Source organism: Panulirus ornatus, chromosome 17 (genome assembly GCF_036320965.1).
Source record: "Panulirus ornatus isolate Po-2019 chromosome 17, ASM3632096v1, whole genome shotgun sequence".
Classification (NCBI taxonomy): domain Eukaryota; kingdom Metazoa; phylum Arthropoda; class Malacostraca; order Decapoda; family Palinuridae; genus Panulirus; species Panulirus ornatus.
This window is the reverse complement of record NC_092240.1, coordinates 16329127-16348127: the sequence shown is the minus strand read 5'-3', so window position 1 is coordinate 16348127 and position 19001 is coordinate 16329127. Positions and strand designations below refer to the sequence as shown.

Genomic DNA, 19001 nt, shown 5'->3' with positions numbered 1-19001 from the left:
GTCAAGAGGTTTGTTCGCTGGCATTGAGCTCACAAACTGAAGTCTGTCTCCGGATGGCTTAACCTTGATTTACTGATTAAAGTTTAAAGTTTGCCTTTTCATTATCTATTTTTTTTTGGGGGGGGGGAATTTATTAAAAAAATATGATAAGTAGCTTTTCAAAGAAGCAATTCCTATGAGTATACAAGAAATGTATAGCAAATGTTCCAAATTTGTTAAGAATTGTCGAAAATGTTCACTCCTTTCCCGGTGTGCAAAGGTCTTTCGCCACTGAGGCCTGCTTTAAATGAGATTGACTTGGTTATATAATCTGAAAGCCATATGATGTATTCTTGAGCATTATATAACATACAATTTTTAAAACTATTAAGAGACATTTGAAGCAAATTGCTTTTACCTACCATATAAATGACTGTCAATTGCCGGCCGGCATCTTGACAACTTGCCCTTGCCAAGGACATACAAGGGCAATCAAGGCCACTTATATAATTCCCTATTCAACTCTTCTATTATGGAACTATATTAATTTCAAATATTTTCATCTGTTTCGTCATAATAGGTTTTAAAGATAAACAATCCGCATGTAGTAAAATAATGCTGCTAAAATATGACGCAAACACTGTAAACAAATGATGTCCACATTCGCTGGACGATTGTGGGCAAAGATATAACTTGATATAACGGGTGGGGCTGCTAAATGTGGGATGTATCAAATAACACACAAACAAATAATGGAAAATATCGTTGATATAGCATGATTCAGGATTATTTATCTCATGACAAGGATGGATCAGAGAGAAACATGGCTTTCGCGGTGTAATTTCTAGCGATGATTTTCCGTGTGGGGCTCACCCCTGATTACCCTCTCTCAGGGTTTTTGGTGAATCTTTTGTCGTAGCCTTTGACACCTCTTGAATATTTAATAGGACTGACAGAAGTCTTTGTCCTCTCAACTTGGCTTCGCAGGTTTTCCTGATTCTCTCTTGTTCTCTGATGTAGTGCAGCCTCCTCTCTTATCAGTCTTTTGTGCTAAGTCACTGACAGGGCAATGTCTCCCCTTAATGCTATCAGTATTGTTGTCCATCAGAGTTCTGGCCTATCACCCAATCTTTCCCTCCCTTCATTATCTTCTCTCTCCAATCTCTGACACCACTCGTTATTCCACTCTAACACCACTCGTTATTCCACTCTACACTTTCCCCCCCTTCTCACTCTAACACTTGTCCACTCTCGCGCTGAACGCATACTCTTTCTTAATTCTGACCTGAGCAGTTTCCCTGAATGAGTTATCAGTAATTTACTTAAATCAAATTATTTACCCCACATCCCATTATGGAATACTGCTTGTGTATCGAGAATGACTCTTCCTCCCACCTCTTTTCCTAGGCAAAGTAGTAGAACAAGCCCTCAACCCTTGCTCCTCTTACCACCCTTCCGCAAATAACCCCTTCCACCCGTCGTGATGTGGCTGATTTCCCTATCTTACAGGTATAATTTCGGACATTGCTCTCGTGAGCTGGCTAGGTGTGTTAATGGCACTAAGGCTTGGACCAGTGGCCACGCACCCGGCTGCTGCTTCCCATAGATTGTGTGTGGAGACTTAACCACACAGGGATCGATCGTTGTGATATCCCGTTCTTTCTCAGAACAGCAAACCTGTGGATATCTCTTCCCTTATCTTTCTTTAAGAGTCAGGTCCACAAACACCATGAGAGATATGATCAATCTTTTTTCCTGTATATACCTTCTTCCTTTCATCCAAGGTAACCATGTCGAGGGAATGTTTCTATGGGCCAAGTGTTCTTCGGAAAAAAAAAGTTAATAACACGAGTGGAAAGCTATCAAGAGAATCGTTACTGCCCCTGCAGGAACATGAGAAACGAGGCATTTGTTCTGTGGTGCTGCTGTAGCAGGGAGGAGGTGTTGTCTGCGTCTTGTGGTGCTGTGGCAAGGAGAGGTGATGCCAGGGTTCCACGGTGATGCTGCAGGAGAGGCAATGCCCTGTCGCGAGAGAGGAAGGAGGCGTTGAAGAAGTTCCATTGCACTACTGTAGGAATGAGGTCTCGTGGTGCTGTTGCAGGATTGGTAAGGCGTTGCCTGAGTCCTGTGGTGCTGTTGTATGAGGGAGGAAGTATTACTGAGGTCCCATGGTACTACTGCAGAAGGGACAGTCATGTCGGGATCACGTGGAGAAGCTGAAGGTGAGATTAGACATCAATAGAGCTCTATCGCGCTATTGTAGAAGGGAGAACAAATACTTGGGTCCTATGAGGCTGCTGCAGGAAAGACAGGGAATTGCCAAGGTCTCACTGTGATGCTGCAAGAGGGAAAGACGATGCTGGCGTCATAGAGGTTCTTCAGGAGGGAGGAGCCGCTGCACTTGTTCTATGGTATAATATAAAAAAGAAATGAAGTATGCTACTGCTTGGGGTCTCGTGGTGCTTCTGCAGGAGGGTAAGGTGTTGCAGGGGTCCCATGATGCTGGAGAAAGAGGAAAAATAGTGCTGCTAGGGTCTCATGGTACTACTTTGCTGAGTTCTTGTGGAGCTGATGCAACAGGAAGAAGCGACGTTAGGGACACGTGAAGCTACTGCAGGAGAGATGGAAAATCAAGAACATCACAGGTCATCAAAAACAAAGTGTGAAAATTATGGAAAATGCTTCAAAATTGCTTTTACATACTGAAAATGGATTAAAAATCTTTTTTGTTTTTGTTTTACATAACATAATGAAATCTAAAGTGGATTGTTAATAGCAACAATGCCTTTACTACTAGTTAGCAATTTTACTATATGGGTGACTTTCAGTATGTGTGTGTGTGTGCCAGCAAAAATCGCCCCTGACACGTCCGTTCTCGGTGTGCTGTGTAAGACGTGATACATAATGATTTGTTGGGTTTAAACGGCCAGCGACTTATAAGTAAGGTCAGTAGGCCTCCAACCCTGTTTGATTTTTGAATGTATAAAGTCCCTACATAATTCTATTAATATTTCGACATGTATAACTGGGAAGAACTGGGTCATTCGTGCTGTCGCTTTTGAACTATGTAACTTTATTGCGAATTATTCACGTTTTGGTCTCTTGCTTTACAACATTTCATGGCAAGTACAAAGTATCTTTAATCAGAGCGATTACTGAAATTAGTATCACTTATTACCCATCCTCGCATCTCTCATGTGATCCACTATTATGGAGTCAGTTGTTAAGTACTCCTACAGACTACAGGAAGGACATTATCCGTGCCCTGCTAACCAAGAAAAGTGAAACCTTAACCTTTCTTGTCAACATTCAACTAGTCTCTCAGTCTGCGACAGAAACGATTCCACGTGTAATCAGGTTCTATTCGGTACTTAGTCGTTAAGCTTCTTATGGAACATTGAATCAGAATTAGTCAAAGTATCCTGATTTTGAAAAAAATCTCCCTAAATGAACCAGTGTGAATTACTGTTTCTTGCAATCATCGTAAATTCATGCTGTAGCAAAATTTCATGGGAAGGTAAGACATTTTAAGATATCCTTAATACTATTGATAGATGGATCTTTGTGTTTTGAGATGGATTGGTTAATGTTCTTTGACTTAAGGTCGAACGTTAGGTTGTCTTAGTATGGTTTTTGTTAAGATTTTATTATTCACTGCATAACTTAACTTTCCAAAAAATTGTGGTTTTTCAGTGTTTTCCCTCAGTAAACACAGTTCTGTTATACAGTCACTTCAATACAATAAATAATAAGACGAAAATTCTTTCTGTGGTTGCACTGGTCGATGATGGCGGTTTTTTGCAAGCTAGCTTGACAACAATTCTCCAGGGAAGTTTGGAATATCTCTTAACATTGTAGTAAGTGTAATTAAAGTTAATTTAATTTCTACTTCCATATTAAGTTAAACTGGGATGTAACATCTAAATTTCACGTTATTGAGAACTGATAGTACAAGACACTAAAGATGTATTTTATTTACATCCTAACCGGTAAACGGGATTTACTAGAGATGCCAGATGCTGTCTGTTACTTTTAATTCAGTAACTATTATTCCCTCATCAGATCATACCAAGTTATTCCCCTCGTTACTGTAAGGCTTCACAGTGATCTGAATGAAACAAAATGTAATCACAGAGAAAGAAACTGCATTGTTATGCAAGAGCTGGTGATGATATTTAAGGTCGGCGGCCGCGGGTAGCGGGGAACCTGGCCCTGGCCCCGGCGAACCAGGGAAGAAGGCGTTGTAGTCGGTTTCTCTTTTTAGTGTCCACATCCCGCACGCACCTCTTCCAGTCCAGGTTGTAATATACGTTAGTACACGTGATTGACTGCTTTTAAACTGAGTTTTCCGGATTAATAGCGACATCGATCTGACTTTACCCCTGAAGCAATCAGGAATAACAGTAATCATTTGAGAGATGGGACATACTCCCAGGGTGGGGGGTTTCTTGATTATCTCCCTCACTTGGTGCAGATGTTTTCAGTAATTATAATAGGAATTGTTAGTATCTAACGACATTTTAACAATGCATACCAGTTTAAGCCACTAAGTATCACTAAATTCTACTAAAAAGGATAAATTACAGATCGTTCGTGAAAATTATTTTCATAGGAGGGGGAGGGGGCTTCAGCCACTCACCCCCCCCCCACTAGATTATTGTTGAATAAAATGCATTCAACCGGAGTAATTATCAGAGCGCTGCATCAATCCATTTGTAAAACATAAATTGCTCTTTGATCAGCCTTCAGTCTCGGGATGGCAGCAGACATGGCGAGCGTGAAGGTAGAACAGCTAGACATACCCTGCATCAGGCTAGGCGAGGGGCCCCACTGGCTTGAGGACCAGCAAGCTCTCCTTTTTGTCGATGTTTTCGACAAAGCTTTACGGCGACACTTCGTCCACACCGGGAAGCATCAAATCCTTTTCCTAGGTGAGCAGCGGTTAACAGCCTACTAAACAAATGCTTATTTCAGTGTTATTAGAAGATAACTTTGAATGCCGAATCTGGAAAGGAAACATAATGTAATCCTGAAGACAGTATATGGTAAGTACTTACGATAATCTGAGAATAGAACAGGTGGTTTATCTTATTATCGGGATTTGTGTGGTGACAAGAAAGAAAGTCACTTTAGGGAAACAAGGTGGTAGGTGATTATGGCCATGATTAGGGGTCATTACTATGACTTAGGAGGGGACTGGTGATGTAAGCTAGACGCCATCATGACAGGAAACTCCTCCGGGTGCTGGGGGAGTGTGTGTGGGGTACGGTAGCAATACTGGGTACAGATTCCTGTCGTTGGCGCTCCGTTGGTCTTGGGGGCTGTGTTGATAAGACGTAGAGAATCTGTTGTCAGTGTAATTACTGCTGCCCGTGATGCAAAATTGCTATAAATTGGTTTGCCTGGGTCTCTCTCTCTCTCTCTCTCTCTCTCTATATATATATATATATATATATATTTTTTTTTGCTTTGTCGCTGTCTCCCGCGTTTGCGAGGTAGCGCAAGGAAACAGACGAAAGAAATGGCCCAACCCACCCCCATACACATGTATATACATACGTCCACACACGCAAATATACATACCTACACAGCTTTCCATGGTTTACCCCAGACGCTTCACATTCCTTGATTCAATCCACTGACAGCACGTCAACCCCGGTATACCACATCGCTCCAATTCACTCTATTCCTTGCCCTCCTTTCACCCTCCTGCATTTTCAGGCCCCGATCACACAAAATCTTTTTCACTCCATCTTTCCACCTCCAATTTGGTCTCCCTCTTCTCCTCGTTCCCTCCACCTCCGACACATATATTCTCTTGGTCAATCTTTCCTCACTCATTCTCTCCATGTGCCCGAACCATTTCAAAACACCCTCTTCTGCTCTCTCAACCACGCTCTTTTTATTTCCACACATCTCTCTTACCCTTACGTTACTTGATCAAACCACCTCACACCACACATTGTCCTCAAACATCTCATTTCCAGCACATCCATCCTCCTGCGCACAACTCTATCCATAGCCCACGCCTCGCAACCATACAACATTGTTGGAACCACTATTCCTTCAAACATACCCATTTTTGCTTTCCAAGCTAATGTTCTCGACTTCCACACATTCTTCAAGGCTCCCAGAATTTTCGCCCCCTCCCCCACCCTATGATCCACTTCCGCTTCCATGGTTCCATCCGCTGCCAGTTCCACTCCCAGATATCTAAAACACTTCACTTCCTCCAGTTTTTCTCCATTCAAACTCACCTCCCAATTGACTTGACCCTCAACCCTACTGTACCTAATAACCTTGCTCTTATTCACATTTACTCTTAACTTTCTTCTTTCACACACTTTACCAAACTCAGTCACCAGCTTCTGCAGTTTCTCACATGAATCAGCCACCAGCGCTGTATCATCAGCGAACAACAACTGACTCACTTCCCAAGCTCTCTCATCCCCAACAGACTTCATACTTGCCCCTCTTTCCAAAACTCTTGCATTCACCTCCCTAACAACCCCATCCATAAACAAATTAAACAACCATGGAGACATCACACACCCCTGCCGCAAACCTACATTCACTGAGAACCAATCACTTTCTCTCTTCCTACACGTACACATGCCTTACATCCTCGATAAAAACTTTTCACTGCTTCTAACAACTTTCCTCCCACACCATATATTCTTAATACCTTCCACAGAGCACCTCTATCAACTCTATCATATGCCTTCTCCAGATCCATAAATCCTACATACAAATCCATTTGCTTTTCTAAGTATTTCTCACATACATTCTTCAAAGCAAACACCTGATCCACACATCCTCTACCACTTCTGAAACCACACTGCTCCTCCCCAATCTGATGCTCTGTACATGCCTTCACCCTCTCAATCAATATCCTCCCATATAATTTACCAGGAATACTCAACAAACTTATACCTCTGTAATTTGAGCACTCACTCTTATCCCCTTTGCCTTTGTACAATGGCACTATGCACGCATTCCGCCAATCCTCAGGCACCTCACCATGAGTCATACATACATTAAATAACCTTACCAACCAGTCAACAATACAGTCACCCCCTTTTTTAATAAATTCCAGTGCAATACCATCCAAACCTGCTGCCTTGCCGGCTTTCATCTTCCGCAAAGCTTTTACTACCTCTTCTCTGTTTACCAAATCATTTTCCCTAACCCTCTCACTTTGCACACCACCTCGACCAAAACACCCTATATCTGCCACTCTATCATCAAACACATTCAACAAACCTTCAAAATACTCACTCCATCTCCTTCTCACATCACCACTACTTGTTATCACCTCCCCATTTGCGAACTTCACTGAAGTTCCCATTTGCTCCCTTGTCTTACGCACTTTATTTACCTCCTTCCAGAACATCTTTTTATTCTCCCTAAAATTTAATGATACTCTCTCACCCCAACTCTCATTTGCCCTTTTTTTCACCTCTTGCACCTTTCTCTTGACCTCCTGTCTCTTTCTTTTATACATCTCCCACTCAATTTCATTTTTTCCCTGCAAAAATCGTCCAAATGCCTCTCTCTTCTCTTTCACTAATACTCTTACTTCTTCATCCCACCACTCACTACCCTTTCTAATCAATCCACCTCCCACTCTTCTCATGCCACAAGCATCTTTTGCGCAATCCATCACTGATTCCCTAAATACATCCCATTCCTCCCCCACTCCCCTTACTTCCATTGTTCTCACCTTTTTCCATTCTGTACTCAGTCTCTCCTGGTACTTCCTCACACAGATCTCCTTCTCAAGCTCACTTACTCTCACCACCCTCTTCACCCCAACATTCACTCTTCTTTTCTGAAAACCCATACAAATCTTCACCTTAGCCTCCACAAGATAATGATCAGACATCCCTCCAGTTGCACCTCTCAGCACATTAACATCCAAAAGTCTCTCTTTCGCGCGCCTGTCAATTAACACGTAATCCAATAACGCTCTCTGGCCATCTCTCCTACTTACATAAGTATACTTATGTATATCTCGCTTTTTAAACCAGGTATTCCCAATCATCAGTCCTTTTTCAGCACATAAATCTACAAGCTCTTCACCATTTCCATTTACAACACTGAACACCCCATGTATACCAATTATTCCCTCAACTGCCGCATTACTCACCTTTGCATTCAAATCACCCAACACTATAACCCGGTCTCGTGCATCAAAATCACTAACACACTCATTCAGCTGCTCCCAAAACACTTGCATCTCATGATCTTTCTTCTCATGCCCAGGTGCATATGCACCAATAATCACCCATCTCTCTCCATCAACTTTCAGTTTTACCCATATTAATCGAGAATTTACTTTCTTACATTCTATCACATACTTCCACAACTCCTGTTTCAGGAGTACTGCTACTCCTTCCCTTGCTCTTGTCCTCTCACTAACCCCTGACTTTACTCCCAAGACATTCCCAAACCACTCTTCCCCTTTACCCTTGAGCTTCGTTTCACTCAGAGCCAAAACATCCAGGTTCCTTTCCTCAAACATACTACCTATCTCTCCTTTTTTCACATCTTGGTTACATCCACACACATTTAGGCACCCCAATCTGAGCCTTCGAGGAGGATGAGCACTCCCCGCGTGACTCCTTCTTCTGTTTCCCATTTTAGAAAGTTAAAAAAAATACAAGGAGGGGAGGATTTCTGGCCCCCCGCTCCCGTTCCCTCTAGTCGCTTTCTACGGCACGCGAGGAATGCGTGGGAAGTATTCTTTCACCCCTATGGGGTGAGATATATATATATATATATATATATATATATATATATATATATATATATATATATATATATATATATATAGATAGATAGATAGATAGATAGATAAATTTACATCTAGTTTTCCCGCCTCAGTGGGGTAGACTTATAATTCCATCTTTGCCCCATCTGTTCCCTATTTTAGGACGTTATAATATGAAGTGAAAATTTTTAAGCCTTGTTACACCCGCTTCACTTTGTCGCTTTTTACAAGTAGGATATATGTTGGCAGTATTCCCCTCACTCCTATCCCAAGGAATAATATGTAATGTACATAATAGTGTTATTAAGCCTTATTTGTTCATTTGATTCATTGCAATATTAGTAATTACAGAGAGTAGACTGAATAAATCGCAATTATGAAATCTAGTTACATGGAAAACTAAACAGACCAGCTTGACGAAAGGCAAGATCAGATTAACCTACTGAACACGACGGTGCGACCCATAGGTATAATGGCATGACAATAATCCAAAGTCAAGGTCATTTATTATACTTAAGAGTCACAGTTGCCCTGGTCAAGGCTCATGCCGTCGAGTGTAATGGTTTAACCACTTTCCGTGCATGTTGCTGCAGACGACGGCGGCGTGGCGGAGACGGCGAGCATGGTGATCCCGGTGGAGGGAGAACCGGACTTACTGGTGGTCGGGCTGGGCAAGACACTCTCCGTGGTACGTTGGACCTCCACCGACCCGGACCGCCACACTGTAAAACCTAAGGTCATCCAGACTACTACTGACGACCACTTTAACGACGGCAAGTGCGACCCACAGGGTCGTCTGTGGGCAGGTGAGGCGTTGTTTACGTTGGGTTGCTGGATACAGCTCCCTCTTTTCTAGCATAATGTGGCGATATTTTTTCCATCAGTAAATATTAAGCTACCCAGTTATGTAACGTAAAAACATTAAATATAAAGAATCCTTAAATCTTTTTCTCATCGGGGATTTGGGGAAAAATTACTTAAGTAAATATTAAGCTACCCAGTTATGTAACGTAAAAACATTAAATATAAAGAATCCTTAAATCTTTTTCTCATCGGGGATTTGGGGAAAAATTACTTAAGTAAATATTAAGCTACCAAGTTTTTGAAATGTAAAATCATTAGATATAAGGAATGCTTGAACCTTTTTTTTTTTTTTTTTTTACTAATCGGGAATTTGCGGAAAAAGTTACTCGCAGCAGAATATCACTCGATGTTCTGCAGTGATTCACCTTATGGAGGTGGAAGCAAAGCAGTGATGATTGTATAGATAGTTTATGTATATTTTGTACACTGCTAAACTTCGATGAAAGCAATGATATTCTCTACTGGTCGCTCCCCACAGGCACCATGAGTCCCTTAGACGACAAGGCGGACATTTTGGAGTATAACAATTCCTCCTTATTCAAGTACGACCACGACCTCAACTTTACCAGCTGGGTTAAAAAGGTAACTAACCACCGATTTTTATTCACTGCATTCTGAAACATATTAATGTAAGCTATCGCTTTATTGACATCAATAAAAAGTAGTCCTTATTCTGCTTGTGATTTTAGATGTAAAAGTGAATCTGAGACATGTATTCCATTAACCTCTCTTGTTCTTCATGCTCGTCAGGAAATAGGGTGTGTTCACAAACGATTTAGAATTTTCTTCGTAAATATATAACATGATAACTTTCGTTGCTGGGGAGAATGGTACGTACTAATCGTTTTACCAACTGAAAATGATTTGTCGCATGGACCGGGTTTGCCATTCCGACCGCCCCTAGGCCAATGTCCCACCCATACCCAGACTCTGCTTATTCATTTTCTTATTAGAATAATGATTTATTTAAAATTTGAAGATGCTAGTGATATATATATATATATATATATATATATATATATATATATATATATATATATATATATAATATATATATATATATATATATATATATATATATATATATATATATATATATATATATATTTTTTTTTTTTTTTTTTTTTTTTTTTTTTCAAACTATTCGCCATTTCCCGCATTAGCGAGGTAGCGTTAAGAACAGAGGACTGGGCCTTTTTCGGAATATCCTCACCTTGCCCCCTCTGTTCCTTCTTTGGAAAATTAAAAAAAAAACGAGAGGGGAGGATTTCCAGCCCCCCGCTCCCTCCCCTTTTAGTCGCCTTCTACGACACGCAGGGAATACGTGGGAAGTATTCTTAATCCCCTATCCCCAGGGATAAAATATATATATATATATATATATATATATATATATATATATATATATATATATATATATATATAGAGAGAGAGAGAGAGAGAGAGAGAGAGAGAGAGAGAGAGAGAGATACACGTACCTGCATTACAAAATAAATAGCAATACATGTTTGCCTCCCCACTTTGACTTGCCATCCTAGCTAGGCCTTGGTATATTCGGAAAATACAGCTCTGCTTACGACAGATTGCTGCCACTAAAGGAGTTCTCCGTTTATTATCAGGTGCCAAGCTCTTCCGGCAGAGCACACCGTCTATGATATAATCAAAAACATCCTTGATTATTTCTTCCCAATCCTTTAAAATGTCGTGATGCTTATCTGTGGAGAGTTGTGTCTGTTGAGTTCATCAGCTGTTGAGGAGTATCCGTAGTATTATGTTAGTATCAGACCATCAGCGTTGCTTGATGGACTTCGATTTATTCGTTCTTTATGTACAAGATTCATTCAGACTGGACCCATAACGTTGCCATTTCCCTCTCATGATCGTAAGGCCCCACTTAACTCTTTCAAGAAGTGGTTCCCCCTCGTCTTGCAGCACGGGAAGTGCCACTTAGATGAATTTAACTGGTAGTGGAAAGTGGATTGAAATTGCACTGAGTAAATATTTTAATGACACAGGCCACCTAAGACGGCACTGATGAAATGCGTGGAGTCCCTCGTCCTTAACATGATTTAGAATATGTTAGAAGTATACCGTATTTAAAGCCCTCAACATGGAATGTACACTGATAGACTAAATATTTGAATTTATTTTGGAAAACACTTCATATTTTCCTGGGTTTCAGGTGACTATCTCGAATGGGTTGGCGTGGAGCCACGACAGGAAGACCCTTTACTACATTGACTCGCCGGCTCTGGCAGTCTACTACTTTGACTACGACGACGCTGCTGGAGCCATCAGTACGTAACTTTCATCAGTTCGATGTCAAGCCTCACTAGCTGTGCTTTGACGGTGTAGCTGGGGAGGTGCATAAAGATATCTAACTAGGTAACAAATAGGGGAGCAAGGAAATCATTAGACTATGACACTGTAAATATTACCCCGATCTGCATGTAAAAATAAAAAGAGGTAGAGCTTGATTGGTAGCATGTATAGGTATGATTGTCATGTGGATATTAAAACAGTAGCTTTGGGTTTAAACAGAATGGTATTGTGAAAGTAGCACATGAATCGTGTTGTTTAGAAAGCAGGATATGGAGCTTATATTAGCGTTTAAATGTTAAGTTCCTGTGATTACAGTGGGAATCCTTTAGCGTACGCAGCAGGTGGAGCAGCGTGTAAGCAGGTAGTGAAACGTGTAATCAGATGGTGTAGCGTAAGCACAGCAGTCTACCAGGATAAGCAGATGTATACAGTTTTCTCTGGCAGGTAACCAGCGTGTGCTGCTGGACTACGCTGCAGCTGGCCTGAAGGACCAGGTGCCAGACGGGATGACCATAGACAAAGATGGAAACCTGTGGGTCGCTTGTTTTGGTGGCGGACAGGTAAGTCCCTAAGACCCCCCCCCCCTTTTTTTTTACGCGTCCAATGCTCACGTCGAATGATTTAGACCATGAATTGAGTTAATCGTATGTTAGTTCGATAGCTGTTTGACGGAGATGACCATATCCATTTTATTCAACATTGTGGACTATAGTGGAATTGACCGTGCAGCCGCTGTCGGCCAGATTCTGAGGTTCTGTGTTCGTCTCCTGTCAGGATACACACACACACACTTTATATATATATATGTATATATATATATATATATATATATATATATATATATATATATATATATATATATATATATATATATATTATTTTTATTATGCTTGATCGCCGTTTCCCGCAACAGCGAGGTGGCGCCAGGAAACAGACAAAGAACGATCCATCCACTCATATACATATGTACATAAACGCCCATACATGTACATATACATAACATATATACATACAGACATATGTACTTCCCACTTATTCCCTGCGTGCCGCAGAAGGCGACTAAAGGGAGGGAGCAAGGGGATTTCAAGGGGCAGGAAATCCTTCCTTCCCGTTTTTACTTTTCCCAAAGAAAGAACGGAGAAGGGGGCCATGTGAGGATATTTCCTCTAAGGCTCAATCCTCTGTTCTTAACGCTACCTCGCCAACGCGGGAAATGGAGAATATGAATGATATATATTTATATTTATTTATCTATCTATCTATCTATCTGTATATATATATATATATATATATATATATATATATATATATATATATATATATATATATATATATATATTAATGTATTTATATATTTATTTTGCTTTGTCGCTGTCTCCCGCGTTAGCGAGGTAGCATAAGGAAACAGACGAAAGAATGGCCCAACCCACCCACATACACATGTATATACATACACGTCCAAACACGCAAATATACATACCTATACATCTCAACGTATACATATATATACACACACATGTACATAATTCATACTGTCTGCCTTTATTCATTCCCATCGCCATCTCGCCAAACATGAAATAACAACCCCCTCCCCCTCATGTGTGCGAGGTAGCGCTAGGAAAAAACAACAAAGGCCACATTCGTTCACACTCAGTCTCTAGCTGTCATGTGATAGAGCACCGAAACCACAGCTCCCTTTCCACATCCAGGTCCCACAGAACTTTCCAAGGATTACCCCAGACGCTTCACATGCCCTGGTTCAATCCATTGACAGCACGTCGACCCCGGTATACCACATCGTTCCAATTCACTCTATTCCTTGCACGCCTTTCACCCTCCTGCATGTTCAGGCCCCGATCACTCAAAATCTTTTTCACTCCATCTTTCCACCTCCAATTTGGTCTACCACTTCTCCTCGTTCCCTCCACCTGTGACACATATATCCTCTTGGTCAATCTTTCCTCACTCATTCTCTCCATATGACCAAACCATATCAAAACACCCTCTTCTGCTCTCTCAACCACACTCTTTTTATTACCACACATCTCTCTTACCCTGTTATTACTTACTCGATCAAACCACCTCACACACATATTGTCCTCAAACATCTCATTTCCAGCACATCCACCCTCCTGCGCACAACTCTATCCATAGCCCACGCCTCGCAACCATACAACATTGTTGGGACCAGTATTCCTTCAAACATACCCATTTTTGCTTTCCGAGATAATATTCTCGACTTCCACACATTCTTCAAGGCTCCAGAATTTTCGCCCCCTCCCCCACCCTATGACTCACTTCCTCTTCCATGGTTCCATCCGCTGCCAAATCCACTCCCAGATATCTAAAACACTTCACTTCCTCCAGTTTTTCTCCTTTCAAACTTACCTCCCAGTTGACTTGACCCTCAACCCTACTGTACCAAATAACCTTGCTCTTATTCACATTTACTCTCAACTTTCTTCTTTCGCACACTTTACCAAACTCAGTCACCAGCTTCTGCAGCTTCTCACATGCATCAGCCACCAGCGCTGTATCATCAGCGAACAACTGACATACTTCCCAAGCTCTATCATCCACAACAGACTGCATACTTGCCCCTCTTTCCAAAACTCTTGCATGCACCTCCCTAACAACCCCATCCATATACAAATTAAACAAACATGAAGACATCACACATCCCTGCCGCAAACCTACATTCACTGAGAACCAATCACTTTCCTCTCTTCCTAGACGTACACATGCCTTACATCCTCGTTAAAAACTTTTCACTGCTTCTAACAACTGGCCTCCCACACCATATATTCTTAGTACCTTCCACAGAGCATCTCTATCAACTCTATCATATGCCTTCTCCAGATCCATAAATGCTACATACAAATCCATTTGCTTTTCTAAGTATTTCTCACATACATTTTTCAAAGCGAACACCTGATCCACACATCCTCTACCACTTCTGAAACCACACTGCTCTTCCCCAATCTGATGCTCTGTACATGCCTTCACCCTCTCAATCAATACCCTCCCATATAATTTACCAGGAATACTCAACAAACTTATACCTCTGTAATTTGAGCACTCACCTTTGTCCCCTTTGGCTTTGTACAGTGGCACTATGCACGCATTCCGCCAATCCTCAGGCACCTCACCATGAATCATACATACATTAAATAACCTTACCAACCAGTCAACAACACAGTCACCCCCCCCCTTTTTTTTTTTAATAAATTCCACTGCAATACCATCCAAACTTGCTGCCTTGCCGGCTTTCATCTTCCGCAAAGCTTTTACTACCTCTTCTCTGTTTACCAAATCATTTTCCCTAACCCTCTCACTTTGCACACCACCTTGACCAAAACACCCTATATCTGCCACTCTATCATCAAACACATTCAACAAACCTTCAAAATACTCACTCCATCTCCTTCTCACATCAGCACTACTTGTTATCACCTCCGCATTAGCCCCCTTCTTGTCTTACGCACTTTATTTACCTCCTTCCGAAACATCTTTTTATTCTCCCTAAAATTTAATGATACTCTATCACCCCAACTCTCATTTGCCCTCTTTTTCACCTCTTGCACCTTTCTCTTGACCTCCTGCCTCTTTCTTTTATACATCTCCCACTCATTTGCATTATTTCCCTGCAAAAATCGTCCGAATGCCTCTCTCATTTCTTTCACTAATAATCTTACTTTTTCATCCCACCACTCACTACCCTTTCTAGTTTGCCCACCCCCCACGCTTCTCATACCACAAGCATCCTTTACGCAAGCCATCACCGCTTCCCTAAATACATCCCATTCCTCCCCCACTCCCCTTACCTCCTTTGTTCTTATTCTTTTTCCATTCTGTACTCAGTCTCTCCTGGTACTTCCTCACACAAGTCTCCTTCCCAAGCTCACTTACTCTCACCACTCTCTTCACCCCAACATTCTCCCTTCTTTTCTGAAAACCTCTACAAATCTTCACCTTCGCCTCCACAAGATAATGATCAGATATCCCTCCAGTTGCACCTCTCAGCACATTAACGTCCAAAAGTATCTCTTTTGCGCGCCTATCAATTAACACGTAATCCAATAAAGCTCTCTGGCCAGCTCTCCTCCTTACATACGTATACTTATGTATATCTCTCTTTTTAAACCAGGTATTCCCAATCACCAGTCCTTTTTCAGCACATAAATCTACAAGCTCTTCACCATTTCCATTTACAACTCTGAACACCCCATGTATACCAATTATTCCCTCATCTGCCACATTACTCACCTTTGCATTCAAATCACCCATCACTATAACCCGGTCTCGTGCATCACAACCACTAACACACTCATTCAGCTGTTCCCAAAACACTTGCCTCTCATGATCTTTCTTCTCATGCCGAGGTGCATATGCACCAATAATCACCCATCTCTCTCCATCAACTTTCAGTTTTACCCATATCAATCTAGAGTTTACTTTCTTACACTCTATCACATACTCCCACCACTCCTGTTTCAGGAGTAGTGCTACTCCTTCCCTTGCTCTTGTCCTCTCACTAACCCCTGACTTTACTCCCAAGACATTCCCAAACCACTCTTCCCCTTTACCCTTGAGCTTCGTTTCACTCAGAGCCAAAACATCCAGGTTCCTTTCCTCAAACACACTACCTATCTCTCCTTTTTTCTCATCTTGGTTATATCCACACACATTTAGGCACCCCAATCTGAGCCTTCGAGGAGGATGAGCACTCCTCGCGTGACTCCTTTTTCTGTTTCCCCTTTTAGAAAGTTAAAATACAAGGAGGGGAGGGTTTCTAGCCCCCCACTCCCGTCCCCTTTAATCGCCTTCTACGACACGTGAGGAATGCGTGGTTAGTGTTCTTTCTCCCCTATCCCCAGGGATATATATATATATATAAATATATATATATAGGTGGTTTGATCGAGTGAGTAACGTAAGGGTGAGAGAGATGTGTGGAAATAAAAAGAGCGTGGTTGAGAGAGCAGAAGAGGGTGTTTTGAAGTGGTTTGGGCACATGGAGAGAATGAGTGAGGAAAGATTGACCAAGAGGATATATGTGTCGGAGGTGGAGGGAACGAGGAGAAGAGGGAGACCAAATTGGAGGTGGAAAGATGGAGTGAAAAAGATTTTGTGTGATCGGGGCCTGAACATGCAGGAGGGTGAAAGGAGGGCAAGGAATAGAGTAAATTGGAGCGATGTGGTATACCGTGGTTGACGTGCTGTCAGTGGATTGAATCAGGGCATGTGAAGCGTCTGGGGTAAACCATGGAAAGCTGTGTAGGTGTGTATATTTGCGTGTGTGGACGTATGTATATACATGTGTATGGGGGGGGGGGGGGTTGGGCCATTTCTTTCGTCTGTTTCCTTGCGCTACCTCGCAAACGCGGGAGACAGCGACAAAGTATAATAAAAAAAATAATAATATATATATATATATATATATATATATATATATATATATATATATATATATATATATATATATATATATATATTCGCCATTTCCCGCATTAGCGAGGCAGCGTTTAAGAACAGAGGACAACCGTAGAGGGAATATCCTCACTTGGCCCCCTTCTCTGTTCCTTTTGGAAAATTAATAACAGGAGGGGAGGATTTCCAGCCCCCCACTCCCTCCCCCTTTTAGTCGCCTTCTATGACACGCAGGGAATACGTGGAAGTATTCTTTCTCTCGTCCCCAGTGATGATATATATATATATATATATATATATATATATATATATATATATATATATATATATATATATATATATATATATATATATAGGGCTAGGAACAAACGAAGAAATATTGTGAGCTCATTTACATGCGAAATATTTTTAGATTTGATGTTATGGTATATGATACTTGCATGAACTATCTCGATCCTTTCAGTCCCCCTCCCGTAAATCAGTATGTAATTATATGCAGCACTGAAAAATTTGTACGAAATTCATTTTCTGTATGAATTAAAACTCAAACATGTTTGTGTTTCACCCGGTGAAATAAAGATAATTTTGCCCAAGAGTTTACTGAGATGTAACTTATCGTCGATGTTAATACGGAGAACGTATTACATACATTTGGGTAATATAATAATTTTGATAAGAGTCTCTCTCACCAGGTCATCTGTGTGGACCCCAAAGCTGGTCAGGTGATCCGGAAGGTGGCGGTGCCATCCAAAAGCATAACCTCCGTGTGCTGGGGCGGGAAAGACTACTCCACGTTGTACGTCACTTCGGGAACCCATAAGCTCACTCCTGAGGAGATAGCCGCCAATCCCTCGGCAGGAGGAACTTTCGCCATCACTGGGCTGGGCACCAAGGGTAACCCACCTGTTAACTTCAGACCCAATCTCGAAAAACTGAAGGCAAAGCTCGCAGCTTAAACGTCTGAATGATAACACGGGAAAGTTCTTTTCCAACGATTTTCTAATAATAAGCTACTGGATCAAAGCTGTGGTATTGTATTGTACGATGCAGTGCTGAGGGAATAACTGAAATAATTTTTATTTAATGAATAGGTAGGGTGTTTGTTGTTAAACTGTGATACCATGAACTACATCACTAGAAATGCACCTGCGTTCTTCTTACTTTATTGAATTATTGTAACACCCCGAGCATTAGCTTCTAAGATGATAAGTAACTATTCTGAAAAGTTTATATGTTAATAAAGAATATATAAAGAATACCATATTTTCCTATTATCAATATGAACTCCCGTGATGTAACGGTTAGCATTCATGACCGTGACGCATTCACGAGCAGTTCGCTTACGTTCTAATCCTGGTTGAGGCAGTCGGTCCGCAGTCAACCCAGCTGTTCATCCACCTTAGAGGTTAGTCGATAAAATGGGTACCTAGAGGTAGTTAGGGTGTATTGAATAGTCTCTGTTAGGGCTTCAGTTGTCCGTCCCATCTCGGATGAAAAAAAAAAAAAAACTAATGAATGCAGTCAAACCTCTTTTGAAATGAAATAATCAGTGTACTTTTTTTTTTTTTCTAAAATAAAAAGAAGCCTCTCTTGGCACGGCACTAATGTGGTCCTGCAGGGGCTGTGCGAATTG

The 19001-nt window shown here is 41.3% G+C and overlaps 2 protein-coding genes across 7 annotated transcripts in view; one reads left to right on the top strand and one right to left on the bottom strand.

The window, feature by feature from the left end:
- LOC139754584 (inositol monophosphatase 1) overlaps positions 1-1862 on the bottom strand; it is a 116911-nt gene extending 115049 nt beyond the window's left edge. The window contains exon 1 of one of the 3 annotated variants that reach the window (XM_071671989.1): positions 402-1862. The gene's annotated coding sequence lies outside the window, so the exon portion shown is untranslated. The remainder of the gene's footprint in view (positions 1-401) is intronic. The other 2 variants (XM_071671988.1, XM_071671984.1) reach the window with 2 other exon arrangements.
- Positions 1-18624, top strand: part of LOC139754581 (regucalcin-like) — a 549227-nt gene extending 530603 nt beyond the window's left edge. For 3 of the 4 annotated variants that reach the window (XM_071671975.1, XM_071671973.1, XM_071671974.1), the window contains 6 exons: positions 4722-4910; positions 9346-9558; positions 10095-10198; positions 11799-11913; positions 12383-12498; positions 18061-18624. In XM_071671975.1, coding sequence (XP_071528076.1) covers positions 4722-4910; positions 9346-9558; positions 10095-10198; positions 11799-11913; positions 12383-12498; positions 18061-18324 — 1001 coding nt within the window. In that variant the 3' untranslated portion in view covers positions 18325-18624. Of the gene's footprint in view, positions 1-1964; positions 2086-4721; positions 4911-9345; positions 9559-10094; positions 10199-11798; positions 11914-12382; positions 12499-18060 lie in introns of those variants that run through there. The other variant, XM_071671977.1, reaches the window with a different exon arrangement.
- The last annotated feature ends 377 nt before the right edge of the window (positions 18625-19001 follow it).